Source organism: Ochotona princeps, chromosome 2, assembly GCF_030435755.1.
Source record: "Ochotona princeps isolate mOchPri1 chromosome 2, mOchPri1.hap1, whole genome shotgun sequence".
Classification (NCBI taxonomy): domain Eukaryota; kingdom Metazoa; phylum Chordata; class Mammalia; order Lagomorpha; family Ochotonidae; genus Ochotona; species Ochotona princeps.
In genome coordinates this window covers 10,452,404-10,475,707 of record NC_080833.1, presented here as the reverse complement: position 1 = coordinate 10,475,707, position 23,304 = coordinate 10,452,404, and the positions used below count along the sequence as shown (strand labels likewise).

The 23,304-nt window shown below is 56.8% G+C and overlaps 1 protein-coding gene across 1 annotated transcript in view; it reads left to right on the top strand.

Annotated features, from left to right (window-relative positions):
- The window catches only part of PADI2 (peptidyl arginine deiminase 2), a 36,052-nt gene that overhangs the window by 2,190 nt on the left and 10,558 nt on the right, over window positions 1-23,304 (top strand). Inside the window, exons 2-7 of the mRNA XM_004592324.3 lie at window positions 8,437-8,620; window positions 9,498-9,570; window positions 14,483-14,544; window positions 16,427-16,544; window positions 17,432-17,557; window positions 22,441-22,619. Of these exons, the coding sequence (XP_004592381.2) occupies window positions 8,437-8,620; window positions 9,498-9,570; window positions 14,483-14,544; window positions 16,427-16,544; window positions 17,432-17,557; window positions 22,441-22,619 (742 nt within the window). The remainder of the gene's footprint in view (window positions 1-8,436; window positions 8,621-9,497; window positions 9,571-14,482; window positions 14,545-16,426; window positions 16,545-17,431; window positions 17,558-22,440; window positions 22,620-23,304) is intronic.

Here is a 23,304-nt window from a genome sequence, read left to right as displayed (position 1 = left end):
ACTTTCTTGCATTTTTAAAAATTACGTATTTACTTCTTTTAAAAAAAAGATCTATTTATTTATATCGAAAAGGCAGATATACAGAGAGGAGGAGAGACAGAGAAAGATCTTCCATCCGATGGTTCACTCCCTAAGCAGCTGCAGTGACCGGTGCTGAGCCAATCCGAAGCCAGGAACCTCCTCTGGGTCTCCCACAGGGGTGCAGGGTCCCAAAGCCCTGGGCCCGTCCTCTACTGCTCTCCCAGGCCACAGGCAGGGAGCTGGACGGGAAGTGGGGCCACCGGGATTAGAACTGGCGCCCTTATGGGATCCTGGCATGTTCAAGGCGAGGACTTTAGCCACTACACTACTGCGCCGGGCCCCGTATTTACTTCTTTATGTAAGAGTCAGAGAAACACAGAGAGAAAGCTCCTACCTGCTGGTTCTGTTCCTTATGTGCCCACCATAGCTGGAGTCGGGCCAAGCCGGCATTTAGGGGCTGGGACCCCAATCCAGGTCTCCTGGCTGGGTGGTAGGGACCCAGCAGCTTGAGCCATCACCCCTGCCTCCCAGGGTCTATGTTATCAGAAAGCCAGGTACCCCACTATGGGATGCAGGTGTCCTAGCCATTAGGCCAAATGCTGGCCCCCAGGAAATTCCTTACTCTTGGGACACTGTCCTGAGCATGGCAGGACATTTTATGGCACTCCTAACCACACCCGCTATCACTGTCCCCAAGCTGTGTAGGCCACATACAGCTGCTGTCATGCTGACCGCAGCAGGACACATGCAGGAGCACCTCCTCTGGCTCTGTCCTAGCTGCAGGGTGCACAGATGATGATTCTGTGTCCCATTCTGCAGATGAGGAAAGTGAGGTTCAGAAACCTGAGGTCATTTGCCCTAAGTCACACGGAACTCAGGCCTAGGTCCATTTGCATGGAGACAGCCCCAAAGCCGGTAGACTACAATACACAACTCTCATAGCCTGTGTCCCCACCCCACCTTTGTCCCCTGAGACTTCATTCCCAGTTGGTCTCCACTTCCTGCAGAGTTCTTCCGGGCCCAGAGATAGTCCCTGGGCTCAAGGCTGGGGCCTCTGAGGGAACCCCAAGGAACAAGGTCTGGTAGGCTGTGGACCCGTTCAGTGGGAAATGCTGTGAGTCACAAAGGTGGGTGAGCTGCCCTAGCACCTGCCTGCTCCCCTGGCTTCAACTCCCTCCCTGAGCTGCACCTGCAGCGTCTTCCCCTTAGACCCACAGCAGTGGCCCCTGACCTGTTCCTCCTCTGCTCTGGTGGCCTGGACAGGAGCTATCCTCCCTGGATGAGCCCCCTCTGCCCTTCACTGCAGGTGCTCAGGGTGAGGATGGATTCCAGGTGCTGGGAAGGCTGCCGGGCCGTGCGAAGAGGAAGGCTTGAGGTTCCCACTCCCTTGCTGTGTCATTTTGAACAGACACCTTCACCTCTCTGAGTATCCATCAACCCAAAATGAGATCCCACCAGAGGACACAGCACACTGCACCCCATGATAAGGCCACGGTGTTGAGCACCCAAAAACTGCACCCAAAAACTGCGGCCAAGAGCTCATCCAAGCCACCAGGAGAATGGGTGCTATGCAGCTCACTCTCCTAGAAAGACTGGTCCCTTCCATGGCTGCTGGTCTCCAGCAAGCCATGAATATTTGCAAAGAAAGGAGGAAGTAGGATTTTTTTCTAGAGAATATTTAGTGATTGTTATTAAAGATACTTGCTGTCTCTTACTGCTGCTCCCAAATATATTTGCCCTAGAAATGGCTCAGGTGCACCTTACCTCATGCCCCCCACCCCAAGGGGCAGCCCCACGCCTTGCTCTCCCTAGTGACAGCCCTAAGCCCCCACCCCCAGGGACAGCCCCTGGGTCGTTGGGACTGGCCTGGGCCCTCACCTGACTCACACTGACACTGGAGTCAGAAGTAGAGTGGGGGCCACTTACACTGCTGTCTCCCCGCTGAACCCCAAGACCTGGCCTTGGAAATGGCATCTTGGTTGGTGTACTTGTCTAGGATTGAGCATTCTGGCTACAGCCAGTGTCGCTTCTTCTGCATCCTGAGGTCCAGGGATGGAGAACAGGTGACCGCCACTGTCTCCTGCACCTGCAGAGGGGGTACCCACTCACACCTGATCACACCCGTGAGGTAGGGGTGGGGTGCTGCAAGGTGCTGCCCCTGCTCCTTGCCTAGGAGTCCCCAGGTTGTAGGCTGAGCAGCTATTTTGCTCGCCCACCACTCTCTGGCAGAAGACAGAAAGAGGGTTCAGGGCAGCATTCCTAGACTCAGATAACATGTGCGGGAAGTGGAGAGAGAACAGGTGTGCATCCTACTTGGAGATGAGCCTGGAGAACTGAACCTCCCTCCCTCTCCCCCTCCCCGTCCTCTGACTGTCCCTCCAGGCTTTGTCTCTGGCTGGGAGCAAGTGCTGGCAATGCATTTACTTCCAAAAGTCTCATCAGGACAGAGGCCGGGAGGGTCTGAAGTCCACTTTGCGGTTCTGGGATCTTGCAGTGCCAAGGGGTCCTCCTCCCCAGAGTGCACCAGGTCCTGGACACTGTCCCCTGGCAGGTCCCCTGCACAGGCTGCATGGCAGCCATACTGGCAGTGTTAATACTCTTGGCCTTTGTAGGCATCAAACACCCAGCCACTTCAGGGTCTTTGCACATGCTGTCTGAGCAGTCCCTGACTGACACCTGTCAGTCAAGCCTCAGCTCCAATACCCCTCCTCCAAGCAGCTCTCCTGACCACCCCGAAGCATGTGGCGGTGCCCCAAGCCAAGCCCTAGGCATCTCAGCCTAGTTGTCCATTTTATTTTTCCATTGCAGATCAGCCTGTTCCTCTCTCATTGTGAGTGGCCTGTACTTGTGTGCCAGGCAGCCTGCTTAGCAAAGTGCCTGCTCATCCCACGTATGGCTCAATCTCATGACCTTGTAGCAGGTTAGGGACTACTGCCACCCTCCCCTCCTGGGGTGGGGGAAGCAGAAGTGAACACTTTTGGTTGGAGGTGACACGTCAGGTTGTGGGGGAGCATGGAGCCCCTTCCATCCCCACCACCACCTGTCACCTCTGCCGGGCTGCCTCCTGAACTCCTCCCATATTGCTCTCCTCTCTAGGGAGGACTCTTGGTGGAATGAATGAATGAATGAATGAATGAATGACAGGAGGAGGGCAGTGGTGTCCCTGGATCTGCCCATCAGGGGCTGAGCTCCCCACCCTCAACCACCAGGGCCTGGCACTATAGAAGGTCAAGGGCTTGTGGCCGAGTTTGGCACTTGTTCCCGAGTGAATGATGCTAGGTGGAATCCAGCCCAGGTCAGGTGGCCCCATAAATTAGAACAACACCCAGGGCCTTCAGCTCCAACTGGGAGGTCCTGCCAGAGCGGCTCCTAGGCTCTGGGTTCAGGCCAGCTCCCAGGCAGTGGGAGGGTGGGGAGGCAGGCCTGGGCCACAGCTTGCTCACTGCAGAGCTGGGGTCCCTGAGGGTCTTCCTCCTCTGGCCCAGTGGGTATCCCTGGCAGGGACTCTCCCCACTGCCCACCACTCAGCTGGCCAGGCACCTACCACACTATGGTGGAGACTGCCCTCTCCACTGGGGGCCCTGCCAGCCTCTATGGTCCAAGACCAGCACAAGCCTGCTTATCTTGCTCATTTATCAGAGAATCAGGAACAGGAAGCCAGCCTGCAGTACCCCCCAGCTGGGCCCCTCACTCCCCCATGGGGTTCTCTCCTGAGCTAGGCCTGACTCTTCCCGCCCCCTCCAAGCTTCCCTACTGGAAGGACTGCAGGAAGGTGAATTCTGTCCCAGACTAGGAGCAGCCAGGGCTGGATATGTGGGAGCTTACTGCACGTGGCAGTCTGTCATTACTGTCCGTGAAATTTGGAGAAAGTGTTGGCCTTGCACGGGCCTCAGTGCACCCCTCTATAAAATGGCATGGCATTGGCACAGAGCTCATGGAGTCCTCAACAGAAGGCATTGAAACCATGTGGACAGATACTCGGCAGCAGTCCTGAATTTGCTTTACTATATTGTTATGGACACAAAGACTATGAGACAACAAAAGGGCCCCTGCCCTAAATGAGTTTGTAATGCCTGTGGGAGGGGTGTTAGTTGAGGAGCCTGCAAAGAAAAGGTGAGATGTCTTCTGACTGGGGAGCTCAGGGAGGACTTCCTGCAAGGGGTGGAAACTCAGCTGGGTCTCAAAGGATAGGTGAAGGCTCAGGTTGAGGATGTGCCCTGCAGGAGAAAACGCACTTGGCAGGAAGGGCGGGGCTCACAGAGGCGGAAACATCCTGTCTATCATTGGAGTATATGGAGGATAAGGTGCCATAGGACCAGGGAGCTCAAACACAGACTTCAAGTGCATCATTATGGATCTGAAGATAGTAGGGAGCCATTGAAGACTTTGGAGGAAGGCAGTCACCGTAGACTAAGCTGTTTGGTCACTAAGGAGGAGTCTGGGGCAGCTGGAAGCACCAGTGCCTATGGGGGAGAAGCTGCTGGGGGCACCAGGAGGAGGAGGACGCTGGCTGAAGGCTCAGTGCGCCCTGCCTGCACTGGGGCCTGTCTGGAGCAGCTGCCTGCCACCAGGGCTCCTGCCGTCCTGAGACCTAAACTGACAGCTTCCAGCATCCAGGCTGCCCTCCTGGCAAGGCCAGTGGCTGGGACTCCCCCTCAGATTCCCCCAAGCACCCGAGGGCAGGAAATCACACTCAAGCTGCCAGGAGCGGGGCTGGGCCTCAGCAGGTGTTAACGAGGCCCGGGCAGGATGGACAAGCTGCAAGAGGCAGGTGTCAGCCAGGGCAGGCGTGTCATGGCCTCAAGTCGGGTGCTGAGTGAGCCACCCAGGCCCTTCAAGCCGATGTCCCCCTCCACTGCCAGGGGCCCTCTCCTCCCTCCATAGCCCTCACCCTGCTCTCCCTCAGCCACACCACCTCCTTCCAGGTTCCAGACCTGCTGATGTAGCACCCACCCACGCCATCCTCACTTCCCGAGGAGGGGAATCTCACTTCCTGTCCCTCTCCCTTTTTCATCCAGTCCAGTAGTTCTCAGACCATGGTCCCTGGACCAGGAGCATCAGTATCATTTGGGAGCCTAATAAGAATGCAGGTTTCCTGGCTCCAGCAGAGGTGAGGCTGATGCCCAAGCTTCAAATGCTGGTAGCACTACTTGAAGCCATGCAGGTCTGTCCTCCAGAGGGGGACAAAGTTTAGCCCACAGCACAAATGCCACTTCCTCCAGGAAGCCGCCCGTGAAACCCAGACCAGGGCCTGGAAGCGCCCATGCCTCTTCACTGTTGCAATTCTCACAGCTTGGATCACGCCAGAATCGTGTCCTCTGTTGAACACAAGCTCCACGTTCTCTTCTTCACCCAGCTGGCTCTGGGAGCCCTCAGGGGTTGACGGACTGGAAGACCACAGAGTCTTCTCTCGTCCCTTCCTACAACAAACGCTTGTCCTTACTGTGCACCTGCTCCCGGCCAGGTACTAAAACACAGAAACAAAAAGAAGGTACAATCCTGTACCTTCAAGAAGGCATGAGAGGAGGTAAAGCTGAGGGCAGCAGATGGAGCCGCATCTCCCAGAGGGATGGGCTTGGCAGGTAGAGAATGCAAGGAAGGGTGTTTCCAGTAGAAGGAGCAGCATTTGCATAGCTGTGCGCAGAGAAGTCATAGCCAGTGGAGCTGTTGACCGCTCATCCCCAGCTAGACACCAGGCAACAGGATCTGCAGTCTGTAGTTCCAGTAGGCACCAAGGGGCTTCTGGACATTTAGGTTAGCACGTGACCTGATTTCTGCCATTCAAAATCACTGGTCATGTGTCCTGGCAGTCAGAAAGGATGAGTTCATTCATTCATTCATTTCTCCCCAGGTGACGCTGAGCACAGCCATATCCTGGGTGCCAGGATGCCATGCGGGCAAGGTGCCAGGGGGCCATAACCACCCCGTCACTCCCCTACCCTCTGTGCTGCCCTGGGCCCCTCCCCATTGCCTCCAGGGACAGTGAGTGTCCAGGTGCCCCAGCTCTCAGGTTTCTGCAGGGGTAATGGAGTGGGGGCAGGTCCTAAAAGTTTCCTCCGGGGTGGAAGGCAGCCAACAGGATGCAAAGAACACTGGCTGCCTTTGTCTGCCCAGAGCCATGGGCTCAGTGTGGAGGGCAGGACTGGGGCTGCATGGCAGGAAGATGTGGGGCCCGAGCATGACCACCCCCCCTCCCCACCCTGAGCTCTCAATACCTCTTCTAATTGCTCACTGGCTCTGTGGGATAAAGGCAAGTGGTATGCATCCCACAGGGAATCAGGGTGAGCGTCGTGTGTGTGTGTGTGTGTGTGTGTGTGTGTGTGAAGCCGTTCTTCCAAACAGCAGCTCAGGGATGAAGCTAGGTGGCAGAGTCGTGGCTGTCCAGGTCCAGGTCCAGGTGGGCAGACACCTAACCGGGAGACAACCCCCTGCTCTGGCCTTCCATAGCTTTCTCCCGCATTCTGCCCAAACTCTGCCCCCACACCCTGGACTCCTGCTGCCCCAGCCAGTCCCATCCACCCACTTGAAGGCCACTCAGGTTTTCCTGATCACTTTGTTTTGAATGGGGACAGCACAGTGCGTTTCTTGGTTGCCATGAAGAGAAACTGTCTGCTTAGCATGGTTGAGCCACAGTTGCCTGGACTCCTGACTCTGTCCTCCCTGTGGGAAAGGTCCTCCTACTGCCCCCGCTCCATCCTGCTCCTGACTGGCTGTGTGATGTGCTGGGCCTCGGATCCAGCCCCTGATAACAATGATGTGAACAGAAGGCACCCAGCCAAGGCCACCGAGCACCCAGCCTCACATGGGCCCCTGCCTCCCACAGAGCTGGGAGGGAGGCAGATAGGGGCAGGAGTAGCCCTGCAACTGATTTCCTCAGCTTCCCGCCCACGCTTGTCCTGCCAGCCCCTTGGCTCTGCCAGTAGCTCCTGCTGTCTGGGACCTTCGTCAGGGACCCGCACCAGTAGCCTTGGCCGCCCAGGTCACTAAGCACTGAACCACCCTGCTGGATGTCTCCAACACCCATTCTCCAACCACAGATGGTTCAGGCAAAGTGCACTATCCTGAAGTCATAAAGAAACAGATTTCACTCGAGAAGTTCTGAGCGGCAGCTGGGCTGAGGAGAGGCTTCAGGCAGGCCAGTGGACGCTCACCTCCCAGGAAGAGCGCAGCTTTTACGGTGGCAAGCACAGGATAGACCCAAGGAAGCGAGCATTAACGATTATGCAGATCTTTGGGGCCACAAGGGAGTCTGTTGGAACAATCACAATGCGTAGATTCCATGAGATTCCGTTAATGTAAAACTTCACAAGCGCTGGGTATTCTTGGCATGACCTTGTTTAGGCGGGTCAGTGGGAACATCCTGAACTTGAAGACGAGCCTGCTGGCAGTCTGCTGCCTTAGCTAAACATGAGGTGTTGTATCGTGTTGCCCTCTAGTCTCCACCAGCTCCTTAACTGGGTTCCAACCTTCCCCTGCCACCCCTGGCAGCCTGGCTGAATGTCTTGCAGCCCCAGCAGCACCTGGAGCTGGGAGCAGGTATTGGCACAGTGGTTAAGAAAGAGCCTACATGGGCCCAGTGCCATGGCCTAGTGGCTAAAGTCCTCGCCTTGAACGTGCTAGGATCCCATATGGGGACCAGTTCTAGTCCCAGCAGCCCCGCTTCCCATCCAGCTCCCTGCTTGTGGCCTGGGAAAGCAGCTGAGGACGGCCCAAAGCCTTGGGACCCTGCACCCCGTGGGAGACCCGGAAGAAGTTCCTGGATCCTGGCTTCGGATTGGCACAGCATCGACCATTGCAGTCACTTGGGGAGTGAATCATCAGATGGGAGATCGTCCTCTCTGTCTCTCCTCCTCTCTGTGTATCTGACTTTGCAATAAGATTAAAAAAAAAAAAAAGAAGAAAGAAACCCTGCTTGGGATACCTGTGACCTGGATCAGAGGACCCAGGTTTGAGCCTCAGCAGTACTGCTCGTTACAGCTTTCTGTTAATGCTCACCTGGGAGACCCAGATGGAATTCTAGGCTCTTGGCATTGGCCTAGCTGCTGTAGGCACTTTCTCAGACACAGGGAGCCAGGGTTCTAGGTCCCACTCTGCCTTGCTTCTGTCTGGACCTCAGTCATACCACCTGTTCCCCAAACCCACCAGAGCTGCCTCCCATCATCAGACGTGCAGAGAAGCCCATTAGAGGCTCCCACCCTCCGTCCAGCCACTGACTCAAATGCTTCAAACTCACACCAGCAATACACCCATCTTTACTACCCGGTGGATCCAGCATGGCTGGGTTCTTTGGTGGGAAGTCCCCTACACCAGGGAACCCAGAAGGCCCTCACCATTACTGGCTTGCTTCTCCAGAAGTCTCGCCCTTCTCCCACCTAGTCTGCACCCCCCTTGACCCCCACCCCTCTCTCCCCACAGTGCGGCACCAGCGGAAGCCCGGACCTTCAGTCTGAAGCACTCGGAAGGCGTGTGGGTGGAAGTGGTGCGGGACGGGGAAGCAGATGAGGTGGCTACCAACGGAAAGCAGCGCTGGCTCCTCTCGCCCAGTACCACACTGCGGCTCACCATGAGCCAGGCAAGCACCGAAGCCAGCAGTGACAAGGTACCATGTGGCAGGTGGGGATCGGGTGTGGACAACCACCCTCCACAGGGGACAGGAGCCTGGGGGCCATGCTGGGATTTGGGTGGCCTAGACCAGACACCTGTGCTCCTTTCTGCTTTCTCAAAGCCACAATAAAGGACACAGCAAGAAGTAGGTGGACCAGCCACTCCCCAGCCTTCCCAGACCCAACTCTGGAGTCACGGACAGTGCAGCCTTGGGTCTTTGACTGACCTGCTCCCAGTGAGTCATTTGACCCATGAGATCCAGAGGGGCTAGAGACTTCGTTCAAAGCTACATGTTCAGCGCTCAGTAGCCACACGTGCCGAGGGGTTGCTGCATGGACAGGACAGTCAGGGCAGACCCTGGGGACTGGCAGTGCCAGGCACCCTGTTCTCAGAACCACGAGATCATCAGAAGTGACAGCCATAAGCCACTGTGGGACACCAAGTGCTTGAGGCCAGGCACAGTGGTGACACTGGAACCAGAGCTGTCCCCCCAACTGGACTTTTGAAGGCCACCCTCACCATGTGCTCCCCCAGGAGCTGATGGGCATCATTTTCAGTCAACAACCCCCCACCCCAGCCCCTGGAGTTCAGGAGGAAGGAGACACCCATATGGTCCCTGCAGATGGAAGAATGCCCCCGGGGACACAGGCCCCTGGCTTCCTGGCGTACTCTCCGAGGAGGGGAGTCCAACCATCTGGTTCAGTTATATGGGCACATCAGCCCAGCAACCCAGGAGTGCTTCCTGGAATAGGGGGCTCAGGGGTCAGAGAGGGCTCAACAAGCACAAGACAGGGAGGGTTGTGTCTCTGGGCTCTGCTGCTTGTGACCCACGACCCCTGCTCTTCACTGCTCCTATGTGCTGTCCCCACCAGGTCACCGTCAGCTACTATGAAGAAGAGGGGAACGCCCCCATCGACCAGGCTGGGCTCTTCCTCACAGCCATTGGTGAGTGGGGGTCACTGCTGGGTGTCCTTGGCAAGCCCAGCTGCCTCTCCCCTGCCCCCCCATACCCAGTGCAGCAGGGAATGGGGGAGCACAGAGATGCAGCCTAGGATCCTTAATTCATCTGGTCCATGCCCATGTGACTCACAAGGCTCAGAGAGGTTAAGGACTTTGTTCAAAATCACACAGCAACTTGATGGCTGGCCAGCTCCAGAACCCGGGATTATTCCTACTCTTTTCTCTGACCAGGGCCCCAGGAACCAGGCTGCAGGCAGGGGATGTGGGGCCTGAGTCATGGACATGCCCTCTGCTTAGCCGGCAGTCAGATGTCACCCCCCCTTGCCTCCTGCATGCCTTTTATTTTGAAATCATAGACTACTTGAGCCAGGAGGACATTTCGGAGGGATTGACTGTCTACCCAGCCCTGTTTTAACCTTGACAGACTTGCATGCGGGAGGGGAAGGAGCCCTGACTGCATGCTGAGGCTTCCAACAGAACTCTGTTGGCTCAGCCCCTGTGCCGTGTCTAGGACCGTGCTCGGCACTTTATGATGGGGAGAGAGAGGAGGAGGAAGAGGGGAAAGAGGGGTGCTCCATAATGCCAGGCCCCAAGAGCAGACACTCCGCCATCGCAGTTTTTGTCTTTCCATAGGGCCCTTCCCAGGGTAGACGCCATCAACAGCCCCCTTGTGCAGGTGAGAAAAGCAAGGCTCAGATAGGCTGTAGCAAGCCACATCCTGGGGGTGGTGGTGGTGGCACATCAGGCCACTTCCTGGGTTCCCCCCTCCCCAGGGTGGGGGCAAGCTCAGCACCTCCCCAGGAAGCAGGCTGCTCTTACAGCCTTCTCTGTGCCATGACTGGCAGAGGCTCAACCCAGAACACTTCCATTTCACACCTCATTCCTGAGCAGCTTTGCTCACCCATCACCCTGACCCTCTCTCTGCCCGGAGGGGGTGCCCTGCCCTGCAGTGAGAGACCTGACCGTGACCCCAGGGGCCCTGTGCAGGGGGAGGGGGAGGTAACCAAAAACTCCTGCCTCGGGCAAACCCTGGCACGTGCCTGAGCTTCGCCTGCACCCGCCATGCCCAGGCCATCTCAAATGTCCGTCACCAAGGAAACACAACCCCCACTGAGACAGGGACACCTGAGGACGTGGGGACAGGAAGGGCAAAGGCCAGGACCATGCAAGTAATAGCCAGAGGGCTGCCTGTGCCCGTAAGGAGCCTTCTAGCAGGCCTGGGCTCTCCCCACGGCTGAAGAGAGATCCCAGGTGCCCACGCTCCAACCCTAAGGTGCCACGCTTTCACTTGTTAGTAATGAATTCTGTCATGGTCCCAAGTCCCAGACAGGCAGATCCTGTAAAATGCCCCTTTCCCCAAAACAAGAGACAGCTGCAGTGCTGGCACAAGAATACAATGGAAGCATCCGTGGAGTAGCTTGCCATCCAGGATGCCCACGGCAAGCTCACTTGTGAGGTGGGCAGGGCCTCATCTCAGAGCACAAGGCCTTCATGGGCATTGCGAGGGCCAACATCAGCTCACCCCCACTGAACCCGGGGTTCCCAGTCCTTCAGGGATCCTGGGGTTTCTCTTGAGACTCCCTGGTCTCTCTGACCCCTCCGGGTTCTCTCTTCCTTTGGTCATCTTCCTCAGGAGCCCTGGAGCCCCCACATTCCAAGGCAGGTTCGCCCTGGGCATCCCAGGCACAGAGGTGACTCCATCTCACTGGCAGGCCCTCCAGACCCATCCAGCACTTCAGAGTAGCTGGAAATGGGCCCGAGTTCCAGCTCTGCTCCTTGCTGCCACACTGTGACCCTGCAGAATGAGTTTCCCATGGTGCCGTGCAGGAGTGGATGGATGGCAGGTGCACAGGGCTCATGCAGAGGCCCCTGAGTAGGTGCTCACCAGGGCAGCTGCCTTTTCCTGCCTCCCTTCCTCCCAGGCCACTACAGGTTCTCTTTGCCTGGGGCAAAGTTGTTCCCTGGGATTTGGGAACAAGCCCACCATGCCCTGCACCAAATCAGGCCACAGGTCCAGCTTCCAGGTCCCTGCCAAGGACCTGTGACCTCGCTCTGTGACCTCAGCAAGAAGCCCACCTTCTCTGGGCCTTGCTTTGTCCAAGCTCTAGGGGAGAGCCTGGACTAAGCCACCCCTACAAGCCTTCAAGCTTCCCACAGGGACTGCTCTGCAAAGCCTTCCTCGTCGAAGGGTAGGATGGGGGATGAGAGATGGAGAGGACCAACCCCCTCCCTTCCTGTGCCATGGGCTCCACAGTACCAGCTGCGCACACACACACACAGGACCTTCAAACAGTTCATGGAAACAATGAGCCCCCAAAATGTTTTTTTTTTAATCCACCCAGATTTTTCATGATTCACACTTGTTGCTGCAAACCTTTTGAAGATCCTGTAAGTGTGGACCTTGGGCAGTTTTAGCATCAACCTAAGGAGCCCCTCCATGTTGCAACCCCTCAGTCCAGCCCAGAGCCCCAGGATAACCGGAGCCAGGCTAGCCCTTGATCCCTCCCTGACAGTCCCTGATGCTCAGCCCAGAGCCCCAGGATAATTGGGACCAAGCTAGCCCTCGTCCCCTCCCCCACAGTCCCGCCTCCTGGCCAGCCTGTGCCTCAGTGTCTCAGTCCGGGGCAGATTGCCTTGAGCCCACTCCTTGTGACATTTTCCGGTAATGCGTCCCACACCCAGGCGCCACCTGATGCCTGGGCTATTCCTGGAAGCTGAGGTAGGACCCAAAGCCTCCGGGAGATGCCTGTAGCCCAGAGGCCGTAAAACAGGTGCCTCCCACACCCCCGCAGCGTCCTGCTCTGCTCCACCACAACCCAGCCCTCCCCGACATCTCCCTCCCCTGGGAAAGCCTGGGCCACCCCAGGAGGCCAGCACTCTGGCAGATGGGACAGCCCTGGGCTCTGTCCCTGCAAGCACCATGCCGTGTGGCTCCCTGGGGACACCCCTGCAAGGGACACCTCGGGAGGTGGTAGGGGGAGGAGGAGCTTGGAGTAGGGAGCCTTGAGGGAGGGTGGCAGGCACAGGAGAGGGTTCCCATGGGCTGCGAAGAATGTTTGAAGTTAAGAGACTTGCAATGCAGTCAGGCAGAGTCCCAGGGTCGCAGGCCAGGGCAGGGTGTAGGGACCATCCAGCCCAAGTAGGTCAGCCTGAACTGAACCTGATTCAGCCTCAGTTTCTCCACCCGTGTTGTGTGGTCGGGGTGATTCCCAGCAGCTATTGAAGCTGGTAGGATCCGTTGCACCCCGGGAGTGGCTCCTGCAGGAGGCTGGATCTGCAGCATCCATTGAGTAGGACCACCAGGAAAGTTCTAGAAGGTCTGGGAAGAAGCCAACGCCTGTGTTGGTGTGCCCCAAAGCCCTCAGCTGGGAGGCCACCTCCTTCTTCTGCTAGGGTCCTTCCTGCGGGGGTCAGCGCAGTGTGTCAGCAGTAATCTCCCCAAGCCTGGGTTCACTCACCCATGACCTGGGTACTACCTTGGTCACCCCCTGAGAGCAGCCGCTCTGTGTGGGCTGCCCAGTGCCCCGCTCAGGACTATGAAGAAGATCAGCAGCAGGTGCTGATGGAGCCATGCCCCACAGTGCCAGCACAGCCCAGGGCACTGGCAGCTGCCAACACAAAGGATCCTACAGTCTCTGCCCTCTTGCCTCCTTCTGGGCCCAGAAAAACCACCTTTGGGGTCAGGAAGGAATAAGCTATGTACATGGAGGACTTGAACCTGAGCCTTGACTCCTATGGACTGGGTCACAGAGGAAAGAATAACATCAGTGTCCTTCCTATGCCAGGACCCTCCTCCCCGCTGCCAGGAGTGCACCTGCTCCCACCCCAGTCCCAACGCGGTCCAAGTCTTGCCCTGTGTGAGACGAGTCTCCTCTGGGCCCTGGAGCCGGCACACCTCACTCTGTGACAGTCCCAGGGCTTGCTCGCAACACCCTGAGCCCAGCCTTTGAGTGTCTAACTCAGTCTTACCACTCAAGAACATCTGACAGTATCTTGAGGCACTTGTGATTGTCATCTTAGGGCGCCTAGTGGCTCCTTGCGGGCTGGGAGCGGGCAGTGCCCGGGGCAGTCCCCCACATTGCTCACGATGCCCAGAACCCCCGAGGGCAATTAGTGCAGGTTCTGTAGCCAGAAGGGTGTCGTGGTACAGGTGAACCAACAGGTGAGCAAACAGGGCCTCTGAAGGATTGTGCAGCCTGTCCACGGTTTCCTGACTCAAGCAAATGTTAGAACGCACCACCATCTAATACCGCAGCCCAACAGGGCTGTCTGCATGACAGAGTCCTTCTCCCACGAGAAGCCAGGAAGGAGCCCCAGGTCCTCCCAGGAGCCCTGGACATACAGACACCCCTCCCATGGAGAGACTTGAGGGACACAGCACCTCCAGAATGAAACCCTTGGTCCCTGGACATGCAGTGTAGACCTTGGGAGTTCTGAGGAGTGGGGGAGGGAGCAGTGGAGAGAGAGAGAGAGAGAGGCTTTCTTGTACCAGGACAGGCTGGGAAGGCAGTTAGCAAGTGCTGGATTTGTCAGTTTCCAAACTGCAAGCTAGTGATCAGACCATACAAGCAAGGAGCACTCCAGTTCTGCTGACACCACTCAGTGACCTTGGCCGTGTAACTTCACCTCTCTGAAGAGAAACCGCCAGAGGTGTCCAGAAGATCATGCTCCCCACTGCCACACACAGCAATAAAGGGCCAGGAGGGTTCAGAGCTTCCCACCTCCCCTCTGGGAGCTGGGAGCTAGGAGCTGCCTGGCCTGCAGCGTCGGCAGAAAGGGACTTTGGCAAGGCCCTCTCTTTCCAATGTCCAAGTGAACAAATGGTCCTGGACCTTCTCACACCCAATGCCAACCCCAGTGGCTGGCCCTGAAGCTCACCCATGTCTCCTGTCCCCAGAGATCTCCCTGGACGTGGACGCAGACCGCGATGGTGTGGTGGAGAAGAACAACCCACAGAAGGTACCTGTTCTAGTGGCAGACCCACCCGGCACTTGGGAGCCCTGGTCCTCCTCCCCACTGAGTCCATTTCTCAGAGCAACAAACTGAGGCCCCCAGTCAGCTCCCAGACACGCAGCAAACCAGGCTTTCTGAGGGACACCTGCAGAGCAGGTTCTGAGCGTGTTCCCCCAGCCACAGCATGCACCCGCTCTCCCAATCCGTGCCCGGGCCATGGAGCTGCTGGGAAAGACAGAAGCACTGGCACAGAGCAAGTGCAATAGAGGGGCCTGCCCTGACCCTGTTGTTTTTCTTTGCCAGCTGAGGACACGGGGAGGCCTGTTGCCTCTGGGGCAGCAGCCACAGCCCCTCACCCTACCCCGTTTCTGCTCTCATTCATTCATTCATTCATCTCTCTCCTTCATGTGTTCCTGAGGTATTTGTTTCTCTCCCTTCCTCTGTCTTCCCCACTGCTCCCCAACCAAGGCCCATGTCTTCCTAGGAAGTGGGTGGCATGACAGGTGGCACGGTGGGCATGCATGCATTTTTTCAGTTGTGCAGAGAGCATGACATTCCCTGCCTCTGCTCTTCGGGCTTTCTGTTTAACCCAGGTCTTGGGGCCAGTCAGGGTGGCTCCATGCCCCTCCAGGTCATGCTTCTGTGTGCGATTGCATCGTTGCCATGGGATATGTGACTTTAAGAGTAATCACTGGCTGCCTGGGTTATGTTAGAAACAGAGGAGGCTTTAGAAGGTAGGGTAATTGCAGCCTGCCCATGACTCCTCTGCTCGGCTCATGTGATGGGACTTCAGGCCAGCTGGGATTCCCTGTCCTCCAGGCTCCTCTGTGGGGTACCCCTCAGCCCTGAGTCAGCCCTGCGCGCGTGCACACACACACACACTCAGCAGAGGTCCAGCTTCCCACCTCCTCCCAGGGGCTTTGCATCCTCCACAGTCACACCAGCCCTGAGGGCTTAAACTTGGTTATCACTTCTACACCTGGTCCAATGACGCTTTCCCATTCTCTTGACTCAACCTGGTAAGGAGTGCTGGATGTCATAGATATTGCAGAACCAGCTCAGGCCCAGGGGTGCAGAAAGGTTCAGAGACCCACAGCACCTCTCCCAGAGTCCATGGGTGGGGGATACCCACATTGGAGAAATGATGGCACACTGGCTGTATTGGCATCACTGTCCCAAGCACTCCCCTAAAGGATGCTTCAAGTACTAGGTGTAACTCTAGTCGGGACAATCAGGAAGGACTCCTGGAAGAATGGGCAGCTATGCTGAGATGGGAAGGGAGAACAGAGAGGGCCAGGAGAAGAGAGGCAGGATGATAGACCAGCACCAGCGAAGGCCCAGGAGCTTGGAATCTGGGCAATGGTGAGGCTGCCACTGTGTGAGGCACAGAGAGCCAGGGGCAAAGCAGAGAAGATGTGACAAGGAGAAAGAGGACCCATTAGGACTTGGGACTTGACACAAGTTAGAGGGGATCCCCTCATGGGACCCAAAGCCGGGCAGTAATCAGGTCAGTCTGTTTCCACAGGCCTCTGGCAAGGACCAGGCAGGTCCCACTTGGAGCACTCATCATGCAAACCCCTGGGGATAGCAGGGCCTGTCATGGAAAGTCTGTTTCTCATGCTCTGGCCACCCACCCTCTGCCTGCCTGCCTCCACCCTACCGGGCAGCCATGTAAGGCCCACCAATGCCATGGTCAGCGAATCTGCTGAACTTTTCTCTGTTGCCCAGGCTGGTCCTCCATCGACATCAGACCTGGGTATCCCAACTGCAAATGGCGGCTGCCTTGGTGGGCACTGGTCACTCTTTCCTGTGTCCTGGGACTGTCTCTCCTTTGGGGTCCATGTGGGCACGGAGGAGGGGCCACTGACCTCTCTTCCTGCCGCTGCAGGCATCCTGGACCTGGGGACCTGAGGGCCAGGGAGCCATCCTGCTGGTCAACTGTGACCGTGACACGCCCTGGACACCCCAGGAGGACTGCGGTGATGAGAAGGTGTACAGCAAGGAAGGTGCCAACGAGGGGGACCCCCTTCTCCATGGGCATGGGCAGAGACAGGCCACACTCCTGCCTAGGCGGGGCCGAGGGTGGGGCCGGTGTGGACCTGGGTCTCCCAGGAATGAGAACTACAACCCCCACCAGCAGAAAACAAAAGCATGGATCCTGTTCCATGAGATGTGCTGGTTTTTTTGTTGTTTTTGTTTTTGTTTTGTTTTGTTTTTCTTTTAAACCCACTCTTTAATTCTTGACATTCTAGAACTAAATTGAGATGTGTTAGCATTCCGCTCATAAATTTCTAGTTGACAAACAGAAATCGGTAGTGAGCCAAAAAGCTCAACACAAAACCAAAACTTGGGGGAAAGCTTATCCAACAAAAAAGGGATTGTGGCAGCAAGCAGCTGAACAGGAAATGTGATTTTTAAAATTCTTAGTAAGTGATAAAGTATAGAGTGAACGTGTCAGCATTATTTAAACCCCAGAATTGCTGGCTAGAAACGACCCTGTGGGATCATGGGAAGGCAGTAGGAAAGGGTAGCAAGTGACCCCACGCAATCCCAGCCACAGCCCGTGTCCTTCTCAGAGGACACCTGGCAGCAAAGCCGTGGCACTGACATCCACCAGGAGAGCCTCCTGCCAGGCTGGCAGCTTTGATCCAGGCCCTGACCCCTGGCGGATCTGGGGAACATTGGCGGATCTGGGGAACATTGGTGCTCTGGCAAACAAGGGGAAGAGGAGGAATAGAGGGACATCCCCCCACAAGGTTGGTAGGAGGTGCTCTGTGCTGCGAGCTTCTTGCTTCTCTGTGGCTCAAGCAGGTGTCACCAAAGCAGAAGGCAGAGGCCAGCCACTTTCCCAGCCATAGGACTCTAACCTCCCTGGCGCCTGTCTGCCCCTCAGACCTCAAGGACATGTCCCAGATGATCCTGCGCACCAAAGGCCCTGACCGCCTGCCTGCCGGCTACGAGATGGTTCTCTACATTTCTGCTTCAGACTCGGACAAAGTGGGCGTGTTCTACGTGGAGAGTGAGTGACCCTCCCTGGTCTGGTCCTCCGGTCAGCAGTGATGGCCCCTGCAGGTGCCTGGGAGGGCGGGAAGTGACTGTGACTGCAGATCATTGATGTCCCAGGCAAGGAGAAAACTCCCCAACCCAAGTGATTTGGCTCTGTGTTCTCCCTACCCCAGTAACCAGGAGAGACCAGGCTTCGGTGGGCCCCCTTTCCTGAGCCACAACCCCGTGTGATACCTGAGGCAGGGAGGCAGCACCCACAGGGTGCTGAATTCTCCAATGTTTAAATAATGGCACCCTCAGGGAGTTGACCCCTTGTTTCTTGTGATGGTGGTGGGGTGCCCTGGGTCCCCACAGTGCAGGGACAATGTTCCCACCACACAACCAATCCTTTGCCACTGTCTGGCCTATCTGATTCCTCCCCTTGAATGCATGGTGAGCCCCTCAGTACCAGCTGCTGAACGAGAGCCAGGGTCCCTTACAAGAACAGGATAGAAAAAAAATTTAAAAACAAACAAACAAACAAAAGAACAGGACCATCCCACGCCACTGCCTGGGAGCGGCTGGCAGCCAGCAAGGGAGACAGAACCAATAGCAGAACTAGAGGCAATGAGATGGACCCACCGGTGCTGCCTGCTGAATGGTCCAAAAAGGGGAAAGCAGAGCTGAGACACAGAAGGACACTGAGCAGGTGCCAAGGAAGATGCTGAGAGAAAAGGGTTCCAAGCAGAGGGAACAGGGAAGGGAGGTGTTGAAAGTCAAGGTCAGTGGGCAGGCTAGACCAAGGGTCAGAGCAAGCAGACCAGCTTGTTTCTGAAAGCTGTGGAAATCCATTAGAGCGTTTTAATGTCTCTGCATTTCTCCCTCAGCAGAACAGTCCTGGGGCAGGTGCAGGGGAAGGGGGCGCAGAGGCGGGAGGAGGTAGGGTACCTGGACGGCCCACTAGCACCAGGCAGTCACCGTGGGGGGATTGGGGAGGCAGGCTGGACAGTTTGGCCAGAGCAAGCATGGACAGGGATCAACGGAGGTCAGCCCTCCTCTGAGCCTCCCTGGACACTGGGCAGTGACTTCAAACAGGTTGGAATGTCTCTGGAATCCACCACTATTTCCACAGTTCTAGGGGCAGGGGATGTTGATATTGAGGTCCAGGCCAGGGTTACCATAACAAGAACAAGAGGGCTGCAGATAGGACCCTGATCTGGGCTTCCTGACCCCAGAAGCCTGTCGCTGCCAGTGGTGTCTGGGCTACAGATGTCTGTTAATGGGAGTGAACTCAGCTCTGTGCAGTAGCTCCCCTCCCCCTCACTTGCTCTACGAGATGGGTCCTGAGTCAACAGGTGGAAAGCGGAACCAGGGATCTTATCATCCTGCGGAGAGCAGCTGTTATTGAGACCATGAGAATGTGGCCTGCAGGGTGGATCCTCTCAGATACATGCGAGTGCACTCATAGACACACACAAAGAGAAGGAATTCGCTTATGGCTCCACTTCCTTCTCTTCCTCGCAAACACTTCCAGGTGCTGTCAGATCTGCATAGGCTGGGGTTGGAAACAGCTGGTATCACACGAGCCTCCTATGGTCACCTGTGTCCTGGCAGAACCTGGCCCTGAGCCGGAGGGTCAGACCCTGGGGTCTGATCAGTCTCCTCTGACCTCAGGTGTGGTGCAGCATGGAGATGACCTGAGTCCCAGCTGTCCCTGGGACAAGGGTTGTGTTTTGGGGGCTCAGTGCACAAGCTGCTCCCGGGAGCCTCGTTATAAGCAGCAGGTGCTGCGTGTCTGGGGATCATGTGGCATCGACTGTGACAGAGAAGGCAGAGGGCAACAGTTTCCAGTTGCCCAGACAAGACCTAGGCTGCTGCTGCTGCAGCCCCAGGTTCTGCCCTGAACCCCAAAAGTCAGCACCTTACCCTATGGGATGTCCAGGCGTTTCCTGGCATTGTCCCTGAAGACCCCTCAGGCCAAGCAGCTGGGACCACTGGTGACACGCGGCACCCAGGGGGATGGTCCCAAAGGGGCAGGAAGTATCAGATTGTGCCAGAGGTTGGCCAGCTCAGGCCAATGCCTGGACCCCAGGCTCAGGGCCACTCCTCAGGGAGTTGGCAGTGTCAGTACCTACAGGCAGAGCTGGCCGTGCAAAGGGGTGTGGTCTGCAGCCAGTGGGACCCGAGGCGGGGGAGGAGGAGACTTCCAGGAACAATGGCTGCCTTGTTCCTGCTGAAGAATCAACCCTCAGTGGAGCTGGCCCCAACTGCCAGCGAGAGGCCCCGGATAGAGCCCCATTGTAAGTCACAGGGCTCAGGCCACGTGAGCAGGGCCAAGGCCATGGGCAGACGTACTGGAAAGAGAGCCAAGTCTCCCCCTACCTCCCCAAAACCTCCAGCAGCTGGCAGCCCAGGGAAAGCTTTGGAGCTGTCGCTTGTGCCCATTGAAATGGCTCCTAGGCCTGTCTCACCCAGAGCCTCAGTTCAAGTGCAGCCTGGGGCATGTGAGCGAGGGAGGACCTATGATTACTGTAGGCAGGTACACCTGGATGTGCCCATGCTAGGGTCCAGGGACACAAGCTGTCCTTTCTGGATGAGAAGGCCTTTGCCTGCTCTGTGTGGCTGTGACAAGTCCCTGGGACATTCAGCGTACTTGTACCCAATGAAGGAAATGTGAAAGGGAAATTTCTTTTTTAAAAAAAAAAAAAAGATTGCTTGATTAATTTGAGTGGCCGAGAGAGAGAGAGAGCACACTGCCATCTGCAGCAGCTCAGAGTAGGCCAGGCCGAAGCTAGGCTGCTGGAACTCCATCTAGGTGTCCCATGTTATATATATATATATATAACACCAAAACAGCGGGACTACCGAGACCAGGTTTATGGAAATCTGCTCCCGGGCGAGGGTCATTGGTCTGCAGGGTAGCTAAGGTAGCAGGCTGCTGAAGTCGCGCCTGCACTGAGCACATAGTCCTTGTGACAACTGGGCTCGAGGTAAGGGTATGTGTTGTCTTCTGATTGGTCAGCTCCATTTAAATTGGTATGGGGCAACTACTCTCTTGGCAGGAACTTTTGGCACCACCTAGCGGCTTTCCGCCTGCCTCCGAGACCTCCGGCTAACATCCCACATGGGTATCTGGGCCGCAGTGCTTGGGCCATCACCTGCCGCTTTCCCAGGCACATTAGCAGAGATCCCGACTGGAAGCAGAGCAGAACCAGAACTGAAACCTGCACGCCGACATGGGATGCAGACAACACAGATGGCAGCTTAACCACACACACACCCATCACGACCCCAGCCCCGAGAGCCTCCACCAGAGTGCGTTAGTAAGCAGGTGGAGATTCATTCACAGGCTCTGATCACGCCACATGTGACTGAGGACGCTCCTGGCGAGTAGGCGACAGGGATGCTGTGTCCCTTGCAGTGACCCTGTGGCATAGATAGCAGGATTCCCCCATTGAACAGATGAACAAGCTAAAGCTTGGAGGCTAAGTGAACTCCCTGAGGTCTCACAGCTTATCGAGCCAGAGCAGTCCTTGAACCAGCGTCCCTGGGAACCTTAGTTCTGTACAGAAAATGCCCCTGGTAAGATTAGGCATCCTGATGGCCCCGTTCATTTCCAAGGTCTCACCATGCACCTCCCTTGTTGGTGCCCTAACCCTTGGGCTACAGGTCACTAACCCCTGTCATTGTTCCCAAAAGCCTTAAGCTGAGCCTGATTCTGCCCTTCCAGCTCTGCAGGGCTTAAAGGGATTCCTGCTGAGACTGCCTAGGGCCCTATCGCCATGCCTTTACCAACGCAAGTAGCAAGTATCGTCTGTCCCTCCTGCTCCCACGCTGGCACCCACGGGAACTCACTGATCACTTGCTCATCCTCCTTCCCACTACAGATGCCCCCCCTGACCTCTCTTGGCTCCCCTGCCCTTCTCCCTGCCCCAAGTAACCAGACAAGAACTCCCACCCTCCCCTGCTTCGCACGCCTCCCATGCCCTCACAGTCTGGTCCTCGGCTCAGCACCGCTCATGGAGAGAGGATGCCCTTGGCCGTCCTTGCCCTGACCGGTCATTCACTCTGTGTGCTCTGAATCCCCCACGTGGGCCTGGCCTGCCCAGCAGGGAGCCACTGGTTCTGTCAGCATACAATTATTAAGCATGACCACGTAGCAGACAGGCACCAGTCTGACTCCACCTGTCCCTGTCTGCCCGCTGGCCAAGCTTGTTCAGAAAGACTACAACAGGGAAAAGCCAAGGGCTGCAGAAACCCCCAAATCCCACGCTTGTGAAGATCTTGGCTGGACTTTTACAAATGTCACAAACCAGGGCCTGAAGGAAGTTGGACACAAGTGTCCGCATGAGGGAACCAGCGCTGTGCCCAGTCAGCAAACAGTTCTCAGGGGACACTTGTCCGTGAGAAGTCCTGTGTCTGCACCTTCATGGTTTCCATTACATGGAGGGAACTTGTAGCACAAACGGGCACACCCATGTTTTATTGATACAAAAGAAATGAGAGTGTGAGACTCAAAATTAGGCCTGAATTTGAGTCCCAGCCCAGCCACTTAATGGCTTTATGATCTTAGATAAGCCCTCTCTCCTTTCAGAGTCTCAGTTTTCCCACCTGTGATGTGCGACTAATCTGAGCACTATGCTCTCAGTACCGCCCGCCCTCTCTTTGTGTGCGCCATCCACGAGGGGCCAAGCTTGTGCACAGGTGCCAAAGTCAGCCACCAGGTGCCTGACGACCCTGGCAGGCAGGTGTGGCGCCACGCAGCAGTGCTGGGCAGTGAGTGACGGTGATGGGACTATGGCCAGTTTCTGCCTACGCTTTTCTCTGTGTGTCTAGAGGACAGTCACTCTGCCCCCCTTGTCCGGCCTCCCCCTGCCAGGGACTCTCCCTAATGGGGCAGGTCCCTTTCTACCACAGACCCATTCTTCGGCCAGCGCTACATCCACATCCTGGGCCGGCGGAAGCTCTACCATGTGGTCAAATACACGGGCGGCTCGGCGGAGCTGCTCTTCTTCGTGGAAGGCCTGCGTTTCCCCGACGAAGGCTTCTCAGGCCTGGTCTCCATCCACGTCAGCCTGTTGGAGTACATGACCAAGGTGAGGGTTTGGGCCATCGCACCCTGGGCCAGGGCAAGTGCCAGGAGCTCGTGCTGTCTGTGCTAGGTTCCCCTCAAAAAGCCATTTGGGATGGGGGAGGCAGTCTACACACGCCTGCCGCACCAGCCCTTGCTGGACAGGGACTTGTGGGGGGTGCTGGCTTCTGACCCTGCTCCCTGCAGTGCTGTGGGCCTGGGTCAGAAGCCTAGTGGTTAGCACAAGGCTCAAGCTGGGCCACCCGGGTGAGATGTATCAATCCACTGTGTCCAGTCCTTCCTGGCCTAGCTGCAGGTGAGCCTAGCTCTGACCCCAGGCTGCATCTCCAGTTCGGGTTTCAGATTGGGCTCTGTTCTGGTGTGGACAGCTCAGCCAGCTATACTTTTACTCTGGAACATCCCTGCTGGCCCCTGGTTCAGAGTGTTTCCTGCTGACAGGCAGGACCCGCCCCCACCCCACCCCCATGTGTGCCCCAGCCCATCTTGGGGTAGTACAAGGGAAGGGCTTGGTCCACCATGGACTTGGGCTCAGTCCTGACTCAGCCACCATGAGGCCCTTTGCAAGTGAACTACCCTGTGCCTCGGTTTTCCCATCTGTAAAACAGAGCAAAGCATCCAAACTTGATCCCATCGGGGTCCACGGCAGCCTCTTGGGCCCCTCCAGGGCACCAGCAGGGCCCACACAGTGC